General features: G+C 39.0%; 1 protein-coding gene across 1 annotated transcript in view; it reads right to left on the bottom strand.

Annotated features, from left to right (window-relative positions):
• The window catches only part of LOC107858424 (cullin-4), a 57,101-nt gene that overhangs the window by 23,168 nt on the left and 11,908 nt on the right, over nucleotides 1–22,025 (bottom strand). Inside the window, exons 2-4 of the mRNA XM_016703074.2 lie at nucleotides 21,422–21,537; nucleotides 21,005–21,351; nucleotides 2,431–2,611 (exon numbers count right to left, since the gene is read on the bottom strand). Of these exons, the coding sequence (XP_016558560.1) occupies nucleotides 2,431–2,611; nucleotides 21,005–21,351; nucleotides 21,422–21,537 (644 nt within the window). The remainder of the gene's footprint in view (nucleotides 1–2,430; nucleotides 2,612–21,004; nucleotides 21,352–21,421; nucleotides 21,538–22,025) is intronic.

Below are 22,025 nucleotides of genomic sequence, written 5' to 3'. Positions count from 1 at the left end.
TTTTGTAATTTGCAGTTTGGAGCTATATGACCATACTGGTTACACTTATAGCATTTAATTTTGGCTAATTCTCTTTTGGATCTATTTTTCGTGAATCTGGTAGATTTACGAAAGGATTTTCTAGTTTCACGTTCTTCCTTGGTTCGATGCCTAGAACGTTTATTTCTATAGGATTTATTAGGCTTGGAATATCTTTGGGGTTTTCGTACTATATATATATATATATATATATATATATATATATATATATATCACTTTTTAAATTAGTACCTAAAAAGAACACTTTAAATAATTTGTGACGTGGCAACGACGTGGCAGTGATATGGCTTTGATGTGTAGGTGCGTGTAATACACTCTTCGTGGTGAGAGTGGTATTATATCATTAGGGTGGTATTTAATTCACTATAAAATTGTTAAGGGGGTAAATAATTATCAGTGAAGTTAAAGGGCTAAAGTAAGTTGAGCGGACAAGTTCGGGGGGAATGTCTTTTCTTGACAAAAAATTAGAAGACCATACCATTATAGTTCAAAACATTCGTTATTCTTGAAATGGAGGCAATATTACGTCTATTTTTTATTTTGGTTTTTATTTAACAAAATTAAATTCAAATTTAAAGAAAATGTAATGTTCCAAAAGTGCATGTTTTTTTTAGAATGAATGTTCAATAAGTGCATGTGTAACATTAATGATTAAATGCCAAAACCTCCTTTTTGATTCATTGTGATGCTACAAAATTGATGTAAAATTGTTTGTACCAATTAAATGTTGTGAAGAAGGGGAATAAAATACTATTTCCTGTACTTGAACTTTATGCATCAAAACTAATTGGATAATAAGAAATAAAATGCAATCCCATTAAGTAATATATTGCCATAAAGTCTATATTAAAACCTAGTTTACCGTTAGAAATTGTGATGAAATTTTTGCATGAATCTGTGATATGCATAGTTGCATATTACACTTAATTAGTTTACATTTCTAAAATTTGTGGTTGTACAAGTATATAAATTTATAAAATTTTATAACATTATATTTATGAAGGTTTGTTTGTGGATATTTGGCTAAAATTTTTTAGTAACATCTCTAAAAAGAAATAATAGATATTGAGTCAATAGGACGGGTTGGGTTAATCACCCATCATTTAGCACATCTTGACCCAGCACATCTTAATCCAAGCAAGCTTTGGGCAGGGTTGGGCGTTCGCCCATCTTGACCCCCACCCCCAAAACTTCTGCCCAAATTACCCATTTGCCAACCCTACTTGAAAGGAAGTTCAAGGTGAAATTATAGATAGAGAGGGTATTATTAAAAGACGGTAAATCAATCCCATTATTAACTTTTGTAGCTCAAAACAGCCGGTTACAGGCATGTTGAGAATCACTTTTTCTAACATGTACAGAATATTTAGTCAAAAAGAGATGTTGATTCAACGGTTAAGTACACAAGGGGGAGAAATGCTTTGGGATTTGAGGTTTCGATGAAATTTGCAAGAATGGGATTTTGAAGAATTTGAGAACTTACTTGATTTGCTTCACCAACAAAAGCCAATATAGAGAACCATGACGTAGGGAGATGGATGGCTAGGGGCATGGGGTTTTTCCAGTGAATTCATATAATGAGAAACTTCTAACTAGGAAAGAGAGTGATCTTCCACATTTAGCAGTTTGGATCTCTAGTGTACCAAGAAAGATATGGTTTTTTCACTTGGTTAGCTACGAGGGGATTGATCGTGACAGCGGAGAAAGGAAGAAAAAGATAATTTGTGTCAGTTGGTGTTTCATTTGCAAAGAATTAGGTGAAGATGTGAATCACCTTCTTCTGCATTGTCGGATAGCTTCTTGTCTATGGTGAGAAACTCTGAGATGGTTCAAAGTTGAGTTGGTGATGCCAAGCACTTTGAAAGAAACAATGGTTAGTTGGGCACGGAGAAGAAGGATGAGAAGATGTAAGGAATGGGATGTTGCTCGTCCTAGCACTTATGTGGATCATATGGCGAGAAAGGAATAGAAGGGCTTTTGAGGGAGTAGAGATAAAACTTTTTACACTTGAGGAATAGCCTATTTTCCCTTATTTCTTTTTGGTGCACCCATAGGATTCCTTCATATATAAATGAGTGGGTGTCTTTTGTAGAATCCTCTTGTAAGGTTTTCTACTTTTGGTTTACTTCGTGTATACTGGCAATCTTTTGCCCTTGTCTAGTGAAATTTATTACTTCATAAAACTTTTTACACTTAAGGAATAGCCTATTTTCCCTTATTTCTTTTTGGTGCACACATAAGATTCCTTCATGAGTGGGTGCCTTTTGTAGAATCCTCTTGTAAGGTTTTCTACTTTTGGTTTACTTCGTGTATACTGGCAAGCTTTTGCCCTTGTCTAGTGAAATTTATTACTTCATCAAAAAAAAAGTTAAAGGGAGTGGAGAAGCACACCTCCACGTGCTTCAAGTAATCTGGAACATCTGACTGTTGCATGTATTTGACACCTTCAGCAGCATAAAACTCAGACGTACGCTCAAGAAATGGTCTCTCAAAGCTTTCAGCATAAATCCCTAAGGCAGTGAACATCTTCAAAAGATGGTTAAGGAGAGTTCTATCAAATGCTTCGCCTAATCTGTTAAAAGAACAAAACCGGAATGAAATTTGTTAAACATCAGACTACTAGAACACTGACATTATGAAAACAAAAGTATCTTCTCGTACAGACCACCAAACAATAAAATAACAACATATCTAAAGTACAACAACAACAACATACACAGTGTAAATGGTTGGGTTGGGGTTTGTGGTTTGTGTGTGTGTGGTGGGGGGGGGGGGGGGGGGGGGGGGGGTTCCATACCATTACCTCAGATGAGAGCTTGTGTTTGATAGATCCCGACTCAGGACAGATAACAGTATAACAAACAAAAGCATAAAAGCAAACCACAAAAAGGAATATCATACCACTACATAATAAAGGAAACAAGACACCCACAAGGTAATACTATAAACTAGCTATTCGAAATCATAGACATCACAAAAACAACATGAACAAGGGACAACAAGAAACTATACGCACAGATACAAACAAAGAAATCTTCCCTACAATCGCAGACGTACACCTACCTACTAACCCTGTACCCTAATCTGCATCCTCCACACCTTTCTGTCAAGGATCATATCCTACATAAGCTGCAACTGCTCCATGTCATACCTAATTACCTCCCTCCAATATTTCTTCAGTCTACCTCTGCCTCGCTTAAAATCATTCATAGCCCGCCTCTCACACCTCCGTATTGGAGCAGCCATACCCCTCCTCATCACGTGCCCGAACCATCGCAATCTCGCTTCCCGCATCTTGTCCTCCACCGAAGCCACTCCCGAATAATCCCATTTCTAATCCTATCCCTTCTGATAAGTCCACACATCTATCGCAACATTCTCATTTCCGCCACCTTTAATTTTTGGACGTCGGAGTTTTTAGCTGGCCAACACTTCACTCCATAAACATAGCTGGTCGAACTGCACTCTGTAGAAATTACTTTTAAGCTTAGGAAGCAACTTCTTATCACACAAGACTCCCGAAGCGAGCCTCCATTTCAACCACCATGCACCAATACGGTGCGTGACATCCTCGACGATCTCACCATTCTCCTAAAGCATACACCCAAGATACTTGAAACTCTCCCTCTTTTGAATAGCCTTAGAATCCAACTTCACTACTACGTCAGCCTCATGGGACAAATCACAAAACTAACATTCCAAGTACACCGTCTTGGTCCTACTCAACCTAAATCCTTTAGACTCAAGGGACTGTCTCCAAAAATCCAACTTATCATTAACTCCTCCCTGGTCTCGTGAATCAATACAACATAATCAGCAAATAACATACACCAAGGCACTTCACCTTGAATACGCCGCATCAAAACATTCATAACCAAGACAAATAAAAACGAGCTAAGAGTCGAACCCTGATGCAACTCTGTCAGAATAGAAGAGTACTCTAAATCTCCCCCTACCGTCCTCACACGAGTCTTTGCATCGTCGTACATGTCTTGGATCAACCTTATGTTCCACGGGTACCCCTCTAGCCTCCAAGCACCTCAACGGACTCTCCCAGGATCTCCCGAGACTTTGTCATATGCCTTCTCAGGATCAATAAACACTATGTGGAAATCCTTCCTCTCCCTAAACTACTCCACTAATCTCATCCCGAGGTGAATGGCCTAATAGTCGAGCGATCAAACCAAACTGATTCTCGGAAATAGTCACGATCCTCCTCAACCTCAACTCTACCACCCTTTGTCAAACCTTCATAGTATGACTCAACAGCTTAATACCCCTATAGTTGTTGCAACTCTGAATGTCTCTCTTGTTCTTATATAATGGAATTGTCGTACTCCATCTCCAAGCTTCGGGCATCTTTTTTGCCCTAAAAATGATGTTAAACAACCTAGTCAGCCACTCCAAATAGAGTCTGGGGAGTGGATGCACATGCAGCCTTACCCCCACCTTATGAAGATAAAGAGGTTGCTTTTGATAGCCCTCGACACAAGTATATAAAAACACTAAGAAAAGGAAATGCGGTAATTAAGGAGACATGTAAAAGATAATGGAAAAAAAATAAAAGTAATATGCTATCAAAAGCAAAAGAAACAACAGGAAAAAGTAAAATTGAAGAATGATAGTAGGAAAAGTAATAATAATAATATTGATAAGGGAAACTAGACAATGCCCAACTACCTACTAATCTTTTACCCTAATTTTCGACCTCCATATCCGGATATCTGGATCATGTCTTAGGTAAGCTAAAGCTACAGCATATAGGTGTGTTATGCCCTTTCTAAACAGCTCTCCCAATACTTCTTCGACCTACCTTTATCTCCAATGAGACCCCACCATAATCAAGCTCTTTCACCTCCTCACTTGTGCATTTCCTCTTCACATGCCTGAGTTATCTCAATCTCGCATCCCTAATCTTGTCCACCACGGAGTCCAAGCTCACCTTATCCTGAATATGTTCGCTCATAATCCTATCTAAGTATGTCCACATATCTATATCAAAATCTTATTTTCGCTACTTTCATCTTCTAGACATGCGGTTCTTGACAGGTCAACCCTCCCCCAGGGGAAGAAAAAAAGAGTTGAGCGTTAGCTATCTTCTTTCCATTTTCACCCAAATAAAAGAGAGAAGCTTCGTGTAATGACCCTTCATGTCATTTTTTATGTTTTCGTTTATTTTTGCCGTTAGAGCTTCTTTAGAGCTGCCTCAAGTCATTTATGACTTGCAGGAACTAACAGTTTAGTTACCGGGCCGTTCGTTTCATTTTTAGAGCCAATTCCCTATTTTGAAGTCTTCGCTGGTTCTAAATTGCCATCGGGCAAAAACTTAAGTCAAACAACCTTGAATGCAAATTCTGATTGTTCCAGCAGCTCTGGAAATTCGATTATGGTCTAAGAGGACCTTTGGTTTGAGTCCCAAGGCATCCGGGATCATTTCGACCTATAATTCAAAAAATTAAGAAATTGGAAATTGGGTGTAGAACCCACATTTTGTCGAAACGACCTAGGATGAAAATTTTGGCAGCACCATTAGGTCCGAAACATCGAATTTGGTGTGGTTACATAGTTCGTTTGCGTTTACGGGATTCCAGATGAATCCCGGGGGCTTGGCGAACTTGAAAAATTCCAAGTCTACAATTGTATCTGGTACATCGTGATAGCGACGCTTTGGGGTCGCGATCGTGACTCCCTTAAGCAGGGTAGCAGAGCCACGATCACGGGGCTAAGTATAGCGATCGCGATTCACTTTGACAGACCCAATATACTGCGATCGCGAACATCAGGTCGCAATAGCGAGACCCAAGATCCTGGTATGGGTATAAATAGACCCTCTTAGCACGATTTTGCTCATTCTTTATCCATTCCAAGAGAGCTAAAACCATAATTAGAGAGAGCTTAAAATTGGAGCTTGTGGGTGATTTGGGAGCTTGTCAAACATTTGTTTACGCGATTATCTTTCAATTTATGGTAAGATTTTACCCTTTTCATGGTAGAAATTTCCATTTCTTCCCCAAATTAGCTCAGATTTCACCCATTTTTTAGGGTAATGATTCCTTGAGCATGTGGGAACGTTGGGTTGGATCCGGAAACATGATTTTCCATAAATAGGACCAACATGGGATTTTGATGTGATTTTTGGACCCGAAGCACAATAGTGCAATATGGGTATTATTATTCTTGTATTGATGAGTAGAATGTGATTTTGATAGCTTGGCATTTTGCGGAAGCTTCTCGAAGTGAAAAACGATGATTTAGCGAATCTTGTGAGATTTCTTCGGCATCCAGGTAGGCTAGGTTTTATCTCTTGTTAGATTGAGCTAATTCATAGTATGCTTATGATATTGTGTTAGATTTGGGATGGGTTTTAGGTGTTGGTATGATAAAATGCAGGGTTTTAGGTATTGGTATGATAAAATGCAAGGTTTTAGGTGTTGGCATGATAAAATGCGGTTAGTCAGCCGGTAGTTGCTCAGCCAGTGGTTGCCCGACTTGATATGTCTACTGAGGACCTATGCTGCTCGAACTCTTCAAAGATGTCAACAGGTGCATGTCGGATTTACCAAAGCTAGCGTTTTTTGGAGAATCCGACATGGGTGCAGCATCGAGAGTGAAGAGTCCGCGCAACTTAGCCGAGGACCAAAAGATATTGGGTAGTTTCTCGAGATTGGCTCCGCCAAGATTTTCTAGTGCTCCGGGCGAGAACGCATATGAGTTTCTGATTGCTTGAGAGGATAGGCTCCGTTATTTGGGCCTAGTTGAGACTCGCGATGTGGATTACACCACATTTCAGTTGAACTTAGCTGCTCGACATTGGTGGAGAGGTTAGATGGATTCTAGACCAGCTGGATCTTCACCTTTGACATGGCCTCAGTTTTTCTCGATGTTCCTGGAGAAGTACATGCTTCGCAGCCTTAGAGATCGTTTGAGAGAGCGGTTCTCTAGATTGGAGCAGGGCTCCATGACCGTTGCGGAGTATGAGGCTCGTTTTCACGAGTTGGCTAGGCATGAAACTTCTATTCTGAATACTGAGTAAGAGAGAGTTCGTTGTTTTGTCAGAAGGTTGAGACTTTCCCTTCGTATGTCTACTCAGAGTTTGGTTGTTATGGGTAGATCTTTTGCTGAGGTTTCGGATCATGCTCAACTTATGGAGGAGATGCATCGTGAGGCCTGTGGGGGCAGCGATAAGAGGCCTAGGACATCAGGGCAGTTTCAGTGGGAGCCGTAGTAGTTCCCGATTCAAAGGTAGCCATTTTTATGGTAGATATCCTCCGCGTCCATCCGATCAGCCTCAGAGTCAGCCTAGTCAACCTTTCCGGGCAGCGCAGCCCTTCAGATTATTGACAAAGGTCGGTTTAGTGCTAGTGATCGCCTTGGTCAGGGCAGTGGTCAGTCTTTAAGAGGTGCATCTTCGGGTCATTCTAAACGTGGTGGTTATTCCAGGTCAGCCGGATTTATTGGTTCTGGTTCAGCTCAGGTGACATGCTATAATTGTGGAGCTCACGATCACTATTCGCGAGAATGCCTTGGTCGTGGGGCTATTGTTGCTTCATCTCAAAGTGTTCCCCCCTATTAGAGCAATTCATCCCTCAACTAGAGGTGGTTATCAAGGTTGTACGGGTAGTTTACAGGGTACTCGAGGAGGTTCTTCGGCAGGTAGGATGGGAAGTCGGTCAGGAAGCCAGCCAGGTGGAAGACGCGGTCAGTTATATGCAGTACCTGCTAGACACAAGGTCGAGTCTTCGGATACTGTTATTACAGGTACGATTTTGGTATGCCGTCAATCAACCCTGACTTTATTTGATCTGGGATTCACTTATTCTTATGTATCTGCTTATTATGCTCCACGGTTAGAGTTATCTTAGGATTTATTATATGTGCCCTTGCGTGTATCTACTCCCATGGGTGATTTTTTAGTAGTGGATCGGGTGTTCAGATCCTGTGTCGTGACTGTTAGAGATATTGATACTCATGTTGATCTTATTGTTCTGGATATGATGGATTTTAATGTGATTCTGGACATGGACTGGTTATCCCACTATCATGCAGTCATGGATAGTTTTGCCAAGATCATTACCTTAGTCATGCCCGATATACCCCAGTCGTGTGGCAGGGAGCGATTAGCCGCAAGCTGGCGGGGATTATTTCTTATATTCATGCAAGGAAGCTTATTTCAAGGGGTTGCGAGTCTTATCTCGCTTATATTCATGATGTTGAGAATCCATCGCTCGACTCTGTTCCTGTAGTTCGTGGGCTTTTCAATGTGGTCCCTACCAACCTGCCTGGTATTCCCCCCTATTGATCTTGAGCCTGGCACTTGATCTATTTCTATGGCACCTTACTGTATGGCTCCTGCCGAACTTAAGGAGTTGAATTCTCAGCTTCAGGATCTTCTTGGTGAGGGTTTTATTACACCGAGTATGTCTCCTTAGGAGCCCTTGTGTTGTTTTTGAAGATGGATGGCTCCATGCGTATGTGTATTGATTATAGGTAGCTTAATAAGGTGACGGTGAAGAACTGTTATACTATGCCTCGCATTGATGATTTGTTCGGACAGCTTCAAGGTGCAGCGGTGTTCTCTAAGATTGATCAGAGATCTGGTTACCATCAATTGAGGATTCAGGCTGAGGATAACCCAAAGACAGCTTTTAGGTATCGTTATGGTCATTATGAGTTCCTTGTGATGTCTTTTGGGTTGACTAATGCTTCAACCGCGTTTATGGATTTAATGCACCGAGTGATCAGGCCTTATTTAAACTCCTCTGTGATTGTGTTCATCGACGACAACCAACTGTAGACTTACCGAGAGGTAGAGGAACGAGCTCCCAAGTACCACTAGAGTGTAAGACAGATATCCCCTCAATCATAGCTTGTTGTCAACCTGAATGAGAAAGAGTTTTTTATGTAGTCTTACGAATAGACACAGATAATAGTGATGATACAAAGGCAGAATGGGTCGGTGACAACAAGGATAGCTCAAACAAGTATAGATAAGATGAGGGTTACAAGTAGAGCAATTATTTATAAGTGGAGATGGAAGGAGACTTATGTAGACAAGTGCTCAACAGACAAGGATTCTGGTGGCGGGCACGAATCATCTGGACGTGGACGACGACGATAAGTCAATAGCGATGGAGGTGTAGAGGCGGAAGATAAAGCTGTAGAAGGTGATGTGGAAGGATAGACGATGGTGGGGTCCCCAAAAGATAGAACTGTCAGCAATGACTAACTGTTCAGCAGGAGAGGATGTAAAGTAAGGTTGCCCTTCAAAGAAAGTAATATCAACAGACATAAGGTATTGCTAGAGGTGAGGTAAGAAGTATCAATATCCCTTTTGTACCCTTGAATAACCAAGAAACCAATATTTAAAAGAACGAGGAGCCAATTTGTCGTTTCCTAGAGTTCACTCTATTGACAAAGCAAGTGCTCCTAAAGATACGTGGTTGAAAAGAAAACAAAGTTGACTTGGGAAACAAAACAGAGCGTGGAACCTGATTTTGAATAGTAGAGAAGGCATATGGTTAATTAGATAATAAGAAGCGAGTGTTGTGTCCCCCGAAAAGGCAATGGAACATTTGCTTGTATAAGAAGAGTACATGCAGTTTCAACAATATGCCTATTGTTTCTTAACGCTAACCCATTTTGTTAAGCAGTCAAGGACAAGTATCTGATAAAGAATGCCATGAGAAGACATAAATTGTTGAAATTAACAAGATAAATATACACGGGCATTATCACTACGAAAAGTGTGAACGAAACACCAAATTGGTTTTGTATTTCAACACAAAAAGTTTGAAATATGGATATAATTCAGAATGATCTTTCATTAAGAAAATCCAAGTACACCTTGAGTAATAATTAATGAAAGTAACAAAATACATCAAACCCAACGTAAAACTAACCCTACTAAGACCCCAAATATCATAATGAACTAAATGAAAAAGAGCCTCTGCACGATTATTAGGACTACGTGGAAAAGAAGCTCGAGTATGCTTTCCTAGTTGACATGACTCACAATCTAACTTAGACAATCTGGACAAGCTAGGTACCATCTTATGAAGTTCAGATAAATTAGGATGTCCCAATCATAAATCTGGAGAGTTAGAGACCAAACAAACTGCAGTGTACCTATGGCAATTGAGGTAATAAAGCCCATAAACTCACATCCTTCCCGTACTGAGGCCTTGTATAACAAAGAAGTCACTAAAAATGAGACGAAACAATTTGACTTAACCAAACGGGTGACTGACAGAAGACTAAAGGGACAAAAAGAACATTATTAGAGTCAAGGAAAGTAAGGATTGACTTGACCAACTCCGATTGCCCTAGACTGAGAACCATTAGCTAATGTTATAGTGGGAATGGATCAAGAGTAAATGATATTAGACAATAAAGATTTGTTACCGAAAATGTGGCCAGAAGCACCTGAGTTCATGACCCAAGGGCCAAGTTTGGTGTATTGTGAGATATAAGGAATAGGATTATTGGTCTGAGTAGCGGAAGCTACTAATGAAGATGTCTGCTCACTCGCCCGATACGAAAGAAGTCATTATATTCCACTTCAAATAAAGAGAAAAGTTGATTTGTTTGATTACCAATGAGTTAAGTCAGAGCAACATGAGCATTCTTTGGTTTATAATGGAGAGAGTGGCACACAATCATGCGCATGACCCAATTCGTTACAATAGCCATACCTTGGCCGAGGTTTCCCAGAAAGGCCTTTATATCGATTTCTAGTTTGAGATGCTAGAATAGAAGACTTTGCAGGTATCACCAAATGACTAGAGGACATAAGTGGTGTAGCCAATCACAATAATCGAGCGAGTAGGTCATCCATAGCAGGAACAGTGAGGCTAGCCAAAATTCGATCTCGCACCAAGTCAAGATAGGATGGAAGCCAGCAAATGTAACAACTAAAAACATCTTTGCACGTAGCTCCAATTGTTTTTCAACACTCGAGCAATAGGCATCAACTCAGTAAACTCTTCCATAACTGCCTGAACATGTTCAAGATAGGTAGACACATCTGAATCTTGATTTTTAGGATTAATCAACCGAGAAATAACATTATAGAAATGAGAGAAGTCATTTGTGTATAGCCCACGGGCCTTTTCCCAAACCAAGAAGCAGATTTGGAATGGTCAGAACAACGACATCAACTTCGAATCAATAGACTACACAATTGAACAGCAATCTTCTCCCATCCGCCCTTCTCTTTTTCATTAACATCTTAGCCTATTTAACCAAGTGGTCCTGAACCCCTTGTCCCTTGCATCATAGTTGCATAGAGGAAACCAACATAAGAGTTTGCACTACCTATCAAGAGTTCAGTGGTGATGAGTGGATGGGGTTACTTAAAACCACAGGTTTAGAACTAAAATATATGAACTGCGGGGCATACTATGATCGGTTATCGTGTAATACACTCCGTTCGCGTGTAAAAGATAAAAAAACTATGATCACCGAGAAAACATTCACTAAAGCAACTGAGTGTATTACACGCGCATAACATAAAAAAACATAACCAATCAAAAAAATATTGATGAAAAAAAGGGAAAAAATAAGCCATCGTTTTCTCCATTTTATCCCCGTCATCGCCTCCATCGTCTTCCTCTCCCATAAACTTTTAAACATAGCATTTATACCTTCAAATTGCTTTAGGAATCAACGATCTTTTTATCACAACAAAACTCAATCAAATTTCAGATTCAAAATTAGCTCAAAGTTGAATCCGTCAAGTTTTTCAACAATGGCTTCTTCAATGTAAATTTCAATTCGAAATCCATAAATACCAATAAGCGCCACCGGAAAAATATCCAACACCGCCCCCTACAATATGAAAACAATTCACCTTTGTTGATCTAACATTAGAGTACTATTATAGTTGTAACAGTTGTAAAATACACTGTATAGCTCAAATTTTCTTTTAGTGTTTGTGACATTGATGATTCCATTTAATTGTTTCCTAATGAACGGAGTACATAAACTTAGTGATCTCAACATATCAATCAACTACTCCTATATGCAAATTGACAAAAAGTTCAATAGCCACATTAGAGTCGAAAGAGGTTTAGGTAGAAAAAATTAAAAAATTAAAAGTTTAACATCTCACCGCTCACAAATTTAGTGTAGTGCACGCACTATGCCACTTCAGCAGATTATGTCTAACTGGCACATTTTTTTACAGAAATCAAGTGTTCAATAGGTGCAGGGCCAAGTAAAAGTGTCTAAGTGAAAAAATTGAACAAGTTTGAGGAGCTGCATATTTATTCCGCCCCAGAAGAAATATTAAACGGAGGTACTTAGACATGACATAGGGCAATTACAGCTTACCGAGGACATCACCCTAGATGAGAAGGTGTGGATGACGCATATTAAGGTAGAAGATTCGTAGATAGGTTTGTGCCCTTGCTAGTAAGTAGGAGTTTTTTGTTTTGTTAGTAGATGTAGTGCTATGCTTTTTTTAAATAAAGTAATAAATTTGATTAGACAAGGGAAAAAAACTTGCCCGTATACAAGAAGTATACCAATAATAGAAAACCTCACAAGAGCACATAGTTTTCTATAAAAGGCACCAACTCATCAATACATGTAGGAATCCTATGGGTGCCTCAAAAAGAAATAAGGGAAAAAAGACTATTTCATAATTGTACAAAGTATTTCTCTGCTCCCTCAAAAGCTCTTCTATTACTCACCTCCATATGACCTACATAAGTGCTAGAGGAGCAACATCACATTCTTTGCATCTTCTCTTCCTTCTTCTACATGCGCAGCTAACTAATATTTCTTTCACAATGCTCGACATAACCCACTCAACTTTGACCATCTCAGAATTTCCAACCATAAATAAGAAGCTATCCGACAATGTAGAAGAAGGTGATTCATATATTCACCATATTCTTTACAAATAAAACACCGACACAAATTATCTTTTTCATCATTTTATTCCCTAGTTAGAAGCTTTTCACAATATGACTTTACTGAAAACACGCCATGCCCCTCCGCCATCCATCTGCATACATCATGGCCACCCATATTAGCTCTTTTTTGGTGAAGCAAATCAAGTAAGTTTTGGAATTCTTCAAACTGCCAGTCTTGTAAATTTTGTTAAAAGCTCAAATCCCAAAGCATTTCTCCCCCTTGATTACTCCACAAAAAGGATGATAAAGAAATGGGCATTGGGCCTAACTCAACCTCAAAAGCTAGCTCATGAAGGGAGATTGCCCAAGACCATATAAGGAGACCAAAGACCCTTTAACCCACCGATGTGGGACTCCAACACCCTCCCGCACGCCCAGGATTGGACATCTAGAGCGTGGGCAATATAACACGGGGGGCCCAACATCGGAAACAATGAACTGGGTGGGCCTCGCTCTGATACCATGATAAAGAAATGGACATTGGGCGTAACTCAACCTCAAAAGCTAGCTCATGAGGGGAGAATTGCCCAAAACCATATAAGGAGACCAAGGACCCTTTAACCCACCGATGTAAGACTCCAACAGTTGAATCAACATTTTTTTGGCAAGAAATTCTACACATGTTAGGAAAAATAATTCACAAAGTGTTATTTCCACACCACCTATATTCCCAAAAGTTCACCCTCTTCCCATCACCCACCCTAAAAAATATGTTCACAGTGAACTCTCCTCACTTCTTTAAAATATTTCTCCATATCCGCACCTATATGGAAGTGAAACATTCTTAGTCCTTACACCCCTTTCCACAATCCCATACTTCTCCACAATCACCCTCTCCACAAAGCATTCACCTCCACCCCAAATCTCCATAACCACTTTTCTAAAAGTGCCTTGTTAAAGACCCTAAAATCTTTAACCCCAAGCCCACCCCAACACTTCGGTGCAATGACAATCGCCCAATTTACAAAGTGAAACTTTTTTCCCTGCTTGAGCTATCCCACAGAAAATCTCTCTGATGTTTTTCCAACTATCCTTCTATCACGACTATATCAATCAGTTGGCTTAAAGCTTTCATCACTAATATGAACAACATAGGGGATAATGGGTTTACCTGTCTTACTCCTCTCGAACTACCAAAGAAGCCACACGGGTTTCCGTTCACAAGGACCAAAAACCCAACATTTGAAATGCAATATCCAATCCATTTTCTCTATCTTGCACCGAAACCCATTTTCAACATTATGAAATCAAAAAATTCCCAATTAGCATGATCACAGGCTTTCTCAAGATCTAATTTGCACAAAATCCCCAGCTTTCATTGCTTTTTTCTTGAGTCAACCACCTCATTTGACACCAGTGATGCATCTAAAATTTATCTGTCTTCCACAAAAGCATTCTGTGAGGTAGAAACTCACATCTAAGTAATTTTTTAGTCTATTAGAAAGCACCTTAGAAATAATCTTGTAGGAGTTTCCCACTAGACTAATAGGCCTATAGTCCTTGATCCTAGTAGCACCTTCTCCGTTAGGGATAATGACAATGAAATGAGAATTAAGGCTTTTTTTCAAATTCTCCAATAACTTGAAAGCTTCAATGGACTCCATCACTTCAACTTTAACTATATTCCTACAATGGTGAAAAAATACTAAGGTAAAACCGTCTGGACCTAGTGTTTTATCTCCAGCAGGACACTCCATCGCCTCTCATACCTCCTCTTCCCTAGTAACCCTCTCCAGCCAGTCCCTCTTATCTGCTCCTATTTGATTAAATTCTAATCCTTCTAATTTCAATCTCCAATTTAACTCTTCATGAAATACGTGTTCATAAAAACTATGTATCACCCCCTCAACCTCCTCCTCCTCATGCACTACCCCATTCACCTCAATTGAATCAATAAAACTTCTCCTCCTATTTGCCACGACTATTCTATGAAATACCCCAAAAGTAAACTAGGTACAGAACACTACTCTTTAACTTTACGAAATCAACTTCTACCCTTTAAAAACCCTCCTATTCCTCTTTCCAAGTGACCAACACGACTACCAAGGGGCCAATGTTCCATGCTCTCGTGCTTTCCTTCCCCCTTTTAAGAGTCCAACTTTGCAAAGCCTCCTACCCTGTGTCTAGCATGACCCATTGCATCCTAAACAAATTTAGTCACCCTCCATAACCAACTAGCCACCTTACAATACAGAAGAAGATAATCTATACTTTCACCGGTACTTTTACACATGAAGCACTAATTGAAATGAGTGATTTTCTTCTATCTCATATTCCCCCTTGTTAATATCACACCCCTTGCCGCCAACCATACGAAGAAACAAACCTCCCTTGGTGCTCTCGGAATCCAAATGGAGTCATTAGGAAAGGTACCTTCCTCTCTCACTAGCAAGTTGTTTGATGTGTCTAGCCCATGTAAAAGCTCTTAACAAATTGTGAATTCTTCCCTCTCTCATTCAAGAAGGATCCTTCTGAATCTTAAATCTTAAATCACAGTAAATAACACCGACCTACAAATCAACACGGTATAAACTAGGAAAAGCTTCCTTCAACTCGATCTCCCTACAACACTTATGTGCCCAAGAACTAATCCTACTTCCATCCCCAACCTTAAAAGAGATATGTCGATAAAAACCTTTCATCCCTTCAAAATAGCCCTCCACAAACCACACATAAACAGAGTTATAATTTTTCTAGTTCTCCATCCACCATCCATTATACCATATTTATCAGCTACCACCCCCTCCAAAAAGCATTTTCCTCCATCCCAAATCTCCAGATCCACTTTCCTAACAAAGCATGGTTGAACATCTGGAGATCTTTCACTCCAAGCCCTCCCTATTCCTTTGGAGATGTGACAACTCTCCAATTCACAAGATGAAACTTCTTAGTGTCTTCCCCAAGGCCCATAGAAAAGTTTTGCTAAACTCTCTCCAATGTTTCAATCACTTTGTCAGGGCCTGCAAAAGTGACATGAAATATGTAGGAATACTAGAAAAGGAGTTCTTGATCAAAACTTCATTTCTCTTTTTCGACAGATACCTCTTTTGTCATCCTTCCAGCAACTTCTCGACTCTCTCAACCACCGGATTTCATACTGCGAGATTAATGGATAAAGTATGAAAATTGGGTTTGTCTAACCTGTGGTGTGTGCTAGGTGCCAATCACGTCTGGGTAATTTAGGACGTGATAGAGTTGGTACCAAAGCTTAGACTTCAAGACTGGAGTCATGGAGTAGTGTTTGGTAGTCTTGTTCATAGGTATGTAGACGTCCATAATTATGACCTTGGGGCTACTAAATATCTTGGATGTTTCACTTTTTCATTTATTGCTTGAAGCGTTAAGATGAACCGAGTGTAACATTAGGATGTCCCTTTCGCTGAAGGTTAGGACACGCATATCTTCCTCCACTATATGACACAATTGACTTGGAAGTCATTAATAATATTTGAAAAACTGAGATGACATTGAGTACATGGGATATTGTACGCATTTGTTGTAGATGAGATTGGACAAGGTAATATTTCGGGAGAGCTCTATTTACAAAGGGACCTCTGCCAAAAATATTAAGAAGTTTGGAAGTCAGTGAAATTTTTGGAAGTCAAGAATTAGTATGAATTAAAAAGTGGCAAATGATATGGTATTTGCATAACAGTGACTTATTCGAATTCGGGGTGGTGGGTAGAACTCTGTTCTGAGGTCTCATCAGTTAAAAAAGAGTATAGCAAGAAAGCAAAAAGTGCAATAGCTCACCCACATCTAAATTGTAGGGTTTTCTAGTGACAGACACTAATGCTTACATAGTTCTAAGCTTAACGTGCCTATAAAAGGATTCTTTGTTATCAGTAATGTCGTGATGTCGTGACATTGATGTGAAAATACATAATTCAAGTGCATTGGTTATGAGTAAGATAGTGGCGCTACGAGATGCACAATATGTTCATGGAGAAAATTCGTGATAAATTTCAAGTTGTGGGCGACAATAAGACTTGAGAAGTTAAAAAATTAATGAACCAACATGGTAAGAGATTGAGTATGAAACTCATCGCACGTTGGCATGATTAATTGTTGAAGTAAGGATAAGACCTGGAATATAAAAATGCCATGCACCATAAGATTAAATGAATCATAAAAGAACTTCAAGTAAATGAAAAATAGAATGACTCTCATAGAGAAAAGTACCCAATTTGCACAATCTTGTCAACTTTGTTGTGCCAATAACACACAAGATTGGGGTAGATGAGCAACATAATAATGAGGTGATGGTGTAAATAAGGATAAAAGAAAACTTGAATACTTAAATGTGTAATTTGCAATTTTGATCCAAAAGGGGGAGTCTAATATTATTGACCGGTCTATCAAATATGTGCCAACAAAATTTAGAGTCATGATACGCTTACGTACAGCATAGTTGAGTTTGAGGTTATCTTTGGTTCGAATTGGACGACTTTGTCTTGTCTTACACTTGATTGTAATGAAAACACTATTAACTATTTCGGTGGAGCATAGGATTGTATATAAAGGATTTACTTCGTATGTCTACAGGCTAAGCTACCCCGTCAGTAAAAGCTCCATATATGATAAACAAACGGTATTTGTTGCGCTCAACTGTAACTCAAGGCACCAAGATTGAGAAATTGACTATTGAGTTAGTCTTAGTAATTGATAAGCTTCCCATTGTGTTTTTGAAGGCCTACACAATGTACCACGTAATAGGAAGATAAACTTTGGGTATAGATAGATATACAATCAGAATAAAGTCTATTTTTATTCGATATCATAGAATGGATCTATGACGTCAAAGAACCAAAATAAAGACAAGTTGCAAGATTCCATGATTAAGAGGTTGTCAGACGAAGTAAAGTCCTTTAAGGTGCTTAATTTCTATTTGTTGAGAAGAACGGTGAATCTATGCTGAGTTAATCGATAATGGATAAATGACTTAGAATGTTGTTAGAATATGAGTAGGAATAGGAATAGCATATAGAATCCTACTTAGAAAAGGAATGAAGTGTCCTACTTAGGAAAGGGTTAGAATGTAGTGTCTATAAATAGGCTCTCGGTGTGTAAATGTAGTCACAACAATTCAATAATATTTTTCTCTTATATTTCTCACATGATATCAAAGCTTCCACGATCTTAGTAGAGAATCAAAGAGCTTCCGCTGCCGGCAAGCGGCTATCACCCATATACGCCACCCGCTGGCCAATGATTATGTTGGCAAAAGTTGGCTACCATACTTCTTTTCAGTGGCTTCTCATATCTAATTTGCATAGCACTGTGCTTCTTTTCGGTGACTGCTTCCTCATATCTAATTTGCGTAGCACCGTGCATCTTTCAGTGACTACTTTCTCATATCTAATTTGCGTAGCACCGTGCATTTTTTTAGTGACTAATTTTTCATATCTATTTTCGTAGAATCGTGCATCTTTTCAGTGACATATTTGTGTGCTCAGTTATAGGATGTTATCCGCTATTATAAGATAGGCTTGTGATCGAGATACCATAAGGAGAAAAAGGTTGGATAATACGAAGATGTCTCAAGACTTGTTATGGTAAGTGTTAAAATCTAGTGACGTCTCTCGGATAGTCGAAGACACTAGTAATCGTCATGGACTACATGAACTGAGTATTCAAATTGTTAGCTTTTTTGCTATTTTGTTCATTATGACATATAAGAATCGTTTTTGATAGTTGACAAGACTGTGCAGCTCTTGAAGCGGGCTTTATGAACATCAAGATAATACTAGTTAAATACAAGAGGTCAGAAGTGTCAATTATTTTTTATTTTTTTATGGCAAGTTGGAAATTGAGAATCGTTTTCGATAGTTGCCATCAGATTTCCAACAGGCCGTGAAAACAAATCGGGAAGATTAAATGACCCCTTAAAGTATCCTGTTTTGTATGGCTACTTGCAAGAGAAGCTGCTCTCACACTGGACGTCAGCTTGATAAGAAGAATCAAGATGCTTAATATGAAAGGAAATAGCAGAGACAGTCCACCACCTCTTTCTTCACTGTACATTCACAAGCCAGTTGTGGAGAGTTACCCTGAACCTCAAAGGTATTAGACATCCTTGCAAAGGACAGAAATAGATGGAGAGTAGTCACTGCCTGCATATGGGGGACAGTGTGGAAGGGGAGGAATTCCAGATGCTATGAATGGATAGAGAATGATGTGCAGAAGATTAAGCTGAACTCTATCTTACTGTTGTGTTTTTGTTGTAACCAGATTTACTCTAATAATACTATGTTTATCATTGATGTCTTAGATTCATTACAGATATAGTTGAAAGCTAGAGTTCTCCAGTAAATATGGTTCAATTACTACCCAAGTACTGTTTTGGCTTGATATAATACATAGTTACCAATTTCCAAAAACAAAAAAAAGAAAAAGTTTTAAGCATTGGGTTGTCTAGTAAAAGGGTGACAAGTTGATGGTATTATGCACACTAAGGTGTTAGCATGTGTTACATTACCGTTGTCTTTGCTGGAACAAGAAAAGTTGATCGGCGCAAAAGTCTTGGCCTTACTGAGAGTTGGGGATAGTTTTTGATAGTGAATAAAGTGGGAACATTTTAGTTTAAGGTTCGAGATGTGTGCACTTGGGGTGGTTGACTTAAGGAGATATGTACAAAAGAGATTTAACACTAGAAATATTCAGTACTTTTGAAATTAGTAAATATGCATTGAGATTGAAGAAAGAGAGCTAATGTTGGCAGATAGTGATTGTTTGAACTGTTCATATTGCCAGAGGATCGGAAAAGTATTGTAAACATGGTTGTCTTCAATAGGAAGGAAAAAAATAATATAAAAAAATAGATCACTGTAGACTTTGTAGTTGGTTTACACATTCATTCAGAAAGTTGTGATCGTAGGCCGTAACTTGGATGATCTTGATAGGCTTAGCAAGATTGAGCACCTGATTCAAGCTGTACTGATTATACATCATACTAGCCTATGTGGCAATATGTTCCAGAGATGGTGCAAAGGCACGAGATGCCTGTATTGTCATGTGTGATGAGAGTAAGAGTGCATGGAACATTTACATAGGAGTGCATGGATGTGTTCTAGCATTGCCATACACGAGTGTTATGTAGCAGTATGGATGTGTTCCAGCGCTGCCATAAGTGAAAGTGTTACATAAGGGTGTATGGACGTGTTCCAGCACTGGCGTAGTGAGTGTGTTATGTAGGGGTGTGTGGATATGTTCCAATGCTGCGTACGTGAGAGTGTTGCATAGGGGTGTATGGATGTGTTCCAGTGTTACCGTGCGTGAGTGTTACATACGGGACTACGAATGTGTTCCAGCAATGCCGTACGTGTGATCGAGATGTAGAGGAACAAGTATGTGTTCCGGCAATATCTTATGCGAGAGTATTATGAATGAATGTTTGTGTGTGTTCCAATACTACCGTATGTAAGAATCTTTGGACTGTATTTGTCGCGCTTAAGTGTGGTATTGCGTAATAAAAACATAAAAAAGTATGGGTATCCAGTCTCAAGCCTAGCTGAATGAATTTAAATGAATAACTGCTTTTGATTAAGGTTGTTCCTCATAATAGTTACTAACTTGGTACACAAACTTTGTTGTTTCAGCCTTGAGTTTTTATATGGATGTCGGTATCGTTCACTCGGTGGTGGATTGAATTTGGCGAATCATAATTATTGGGTCCAGAGTTGATCCAACAAGCTTCGACAAAAAAGTTGCATTAATGCTAAAACGACTTTGGACTGCTTAAAACAAATAAAAGTCCTAAGGAAATAAGGGAGTTAGTTGTATGGAGATAATAAAAGGTGAAAGACTTTCTGACCCCATGGAGTTACAAAATTCAATAAGGAAAGAAAACTAGCTTAAGAATATGTTGGTCCGTATGAGCAGGTTAAGGTATGAAAATTGGGTTTGCCTGGCCTGGTTTGTGTTGGGTTTTAATCACATGTAGGGGGTAATTTGGGACATGACACATCCAATAGAAGCACATATACAAACAATCAAGATGAACCCACCAATCTCAAGACCATCAAATTCAACCATGAAAATTTCCTTACCTTTCGGTCTCAATCATCTGTAGGAGGCCAAAAACAGTTTTGTGTTCTACTTCTGAGGCAAGAGAGAGATGTTTACGGAAAAGTTGCAAGCCCATATCCCACAGTGAACGCACATTTGGTGTTTGTTTCACATATGTTCTATCAAGATACAAAGCTATTCCACGAATCATCAACATCTGATCACAAAAATCCTGCCAGCACCTCTCAACAAGCGACAAGAAAACGACAAGATCTTCACTTTGACCAACTAAAGAACGCAGCACCTCAGCTATGTGTGATTCACACTCTTTTTCAATTCGCTGATATAGATTTCCACCCATTTTGTGCAGACAAAGGTCATTGACAGCCTACGACAGAAAACTCAATCAGTACAATTTTATAAGGTACAGTATTAGAAAGAAATGCCGCAACATACACCTGATAAAGCTTTTCTAAGTCACATGGATCAGGCTGCTTCAAGAAGATCGCACTAATAGCTGACTTTAGAGTTGCCCAAGTATTTTCTTCAAAGTTCATTGGCAATGTAGGTTTTGCTTCAATAAGAAAAAAAATGAGTCAAAGGTTCAGCATAAACGATGTTGTCTTCAAAATATTAATTTCACTTCATCTACATTAATCCATAGCAGCTCAATGTCATGAAAGAATAGAACGAATAAAATCTTATTGGTCCAGACTCCAACTTAAAAGATATGAAGGTATTCACCTCATCATCATAATAATAATAATACTCCCTCAGTTTCAAAAGGAATGACCTAATTTGACTTGGCACGGAGTAAAGAAAATAAAGAAGACTTTTGATCTTGTGGTCCTAAATTAAAGTACCTTGTGGTCTTAAACATGCCACGTGGAAAGTTGAAATTCAGATATTGCCAAAAAGGAAGAGGTCATTCTTTTTAAAACAGATTAAAAAGAAAAGTAGGTCAATCTTTTTGAAATGGAGGGAGTAGTAGTAGTAGTGGTGGTGGTGGTGGCGGCGGTATTAATAATAATAATAATAATTAAAAATAATAATAATGATAAT

This window comes from Capsicum annuum, chromosome 2, assembly GCF_002878395.1.
Source record: "Capsicum annuum cultivar UCD-10X-F1 chromosome 2, UCD10Xv1.1, whole genome shotgun sequence".
In the NCBI taxonomy this organism is placed as follows: domain Eukaryota; kingdom Viridiplantae; phylum Streptophyta; class Magnoliopsida; order Solanales; family Solanaceae; genus Capsicum; species Capsicum annuum.
Note: the sequence above shows the minus strand (reverse complement) of the source record. Positions and strands in the feature narration are given on the sequence as shown.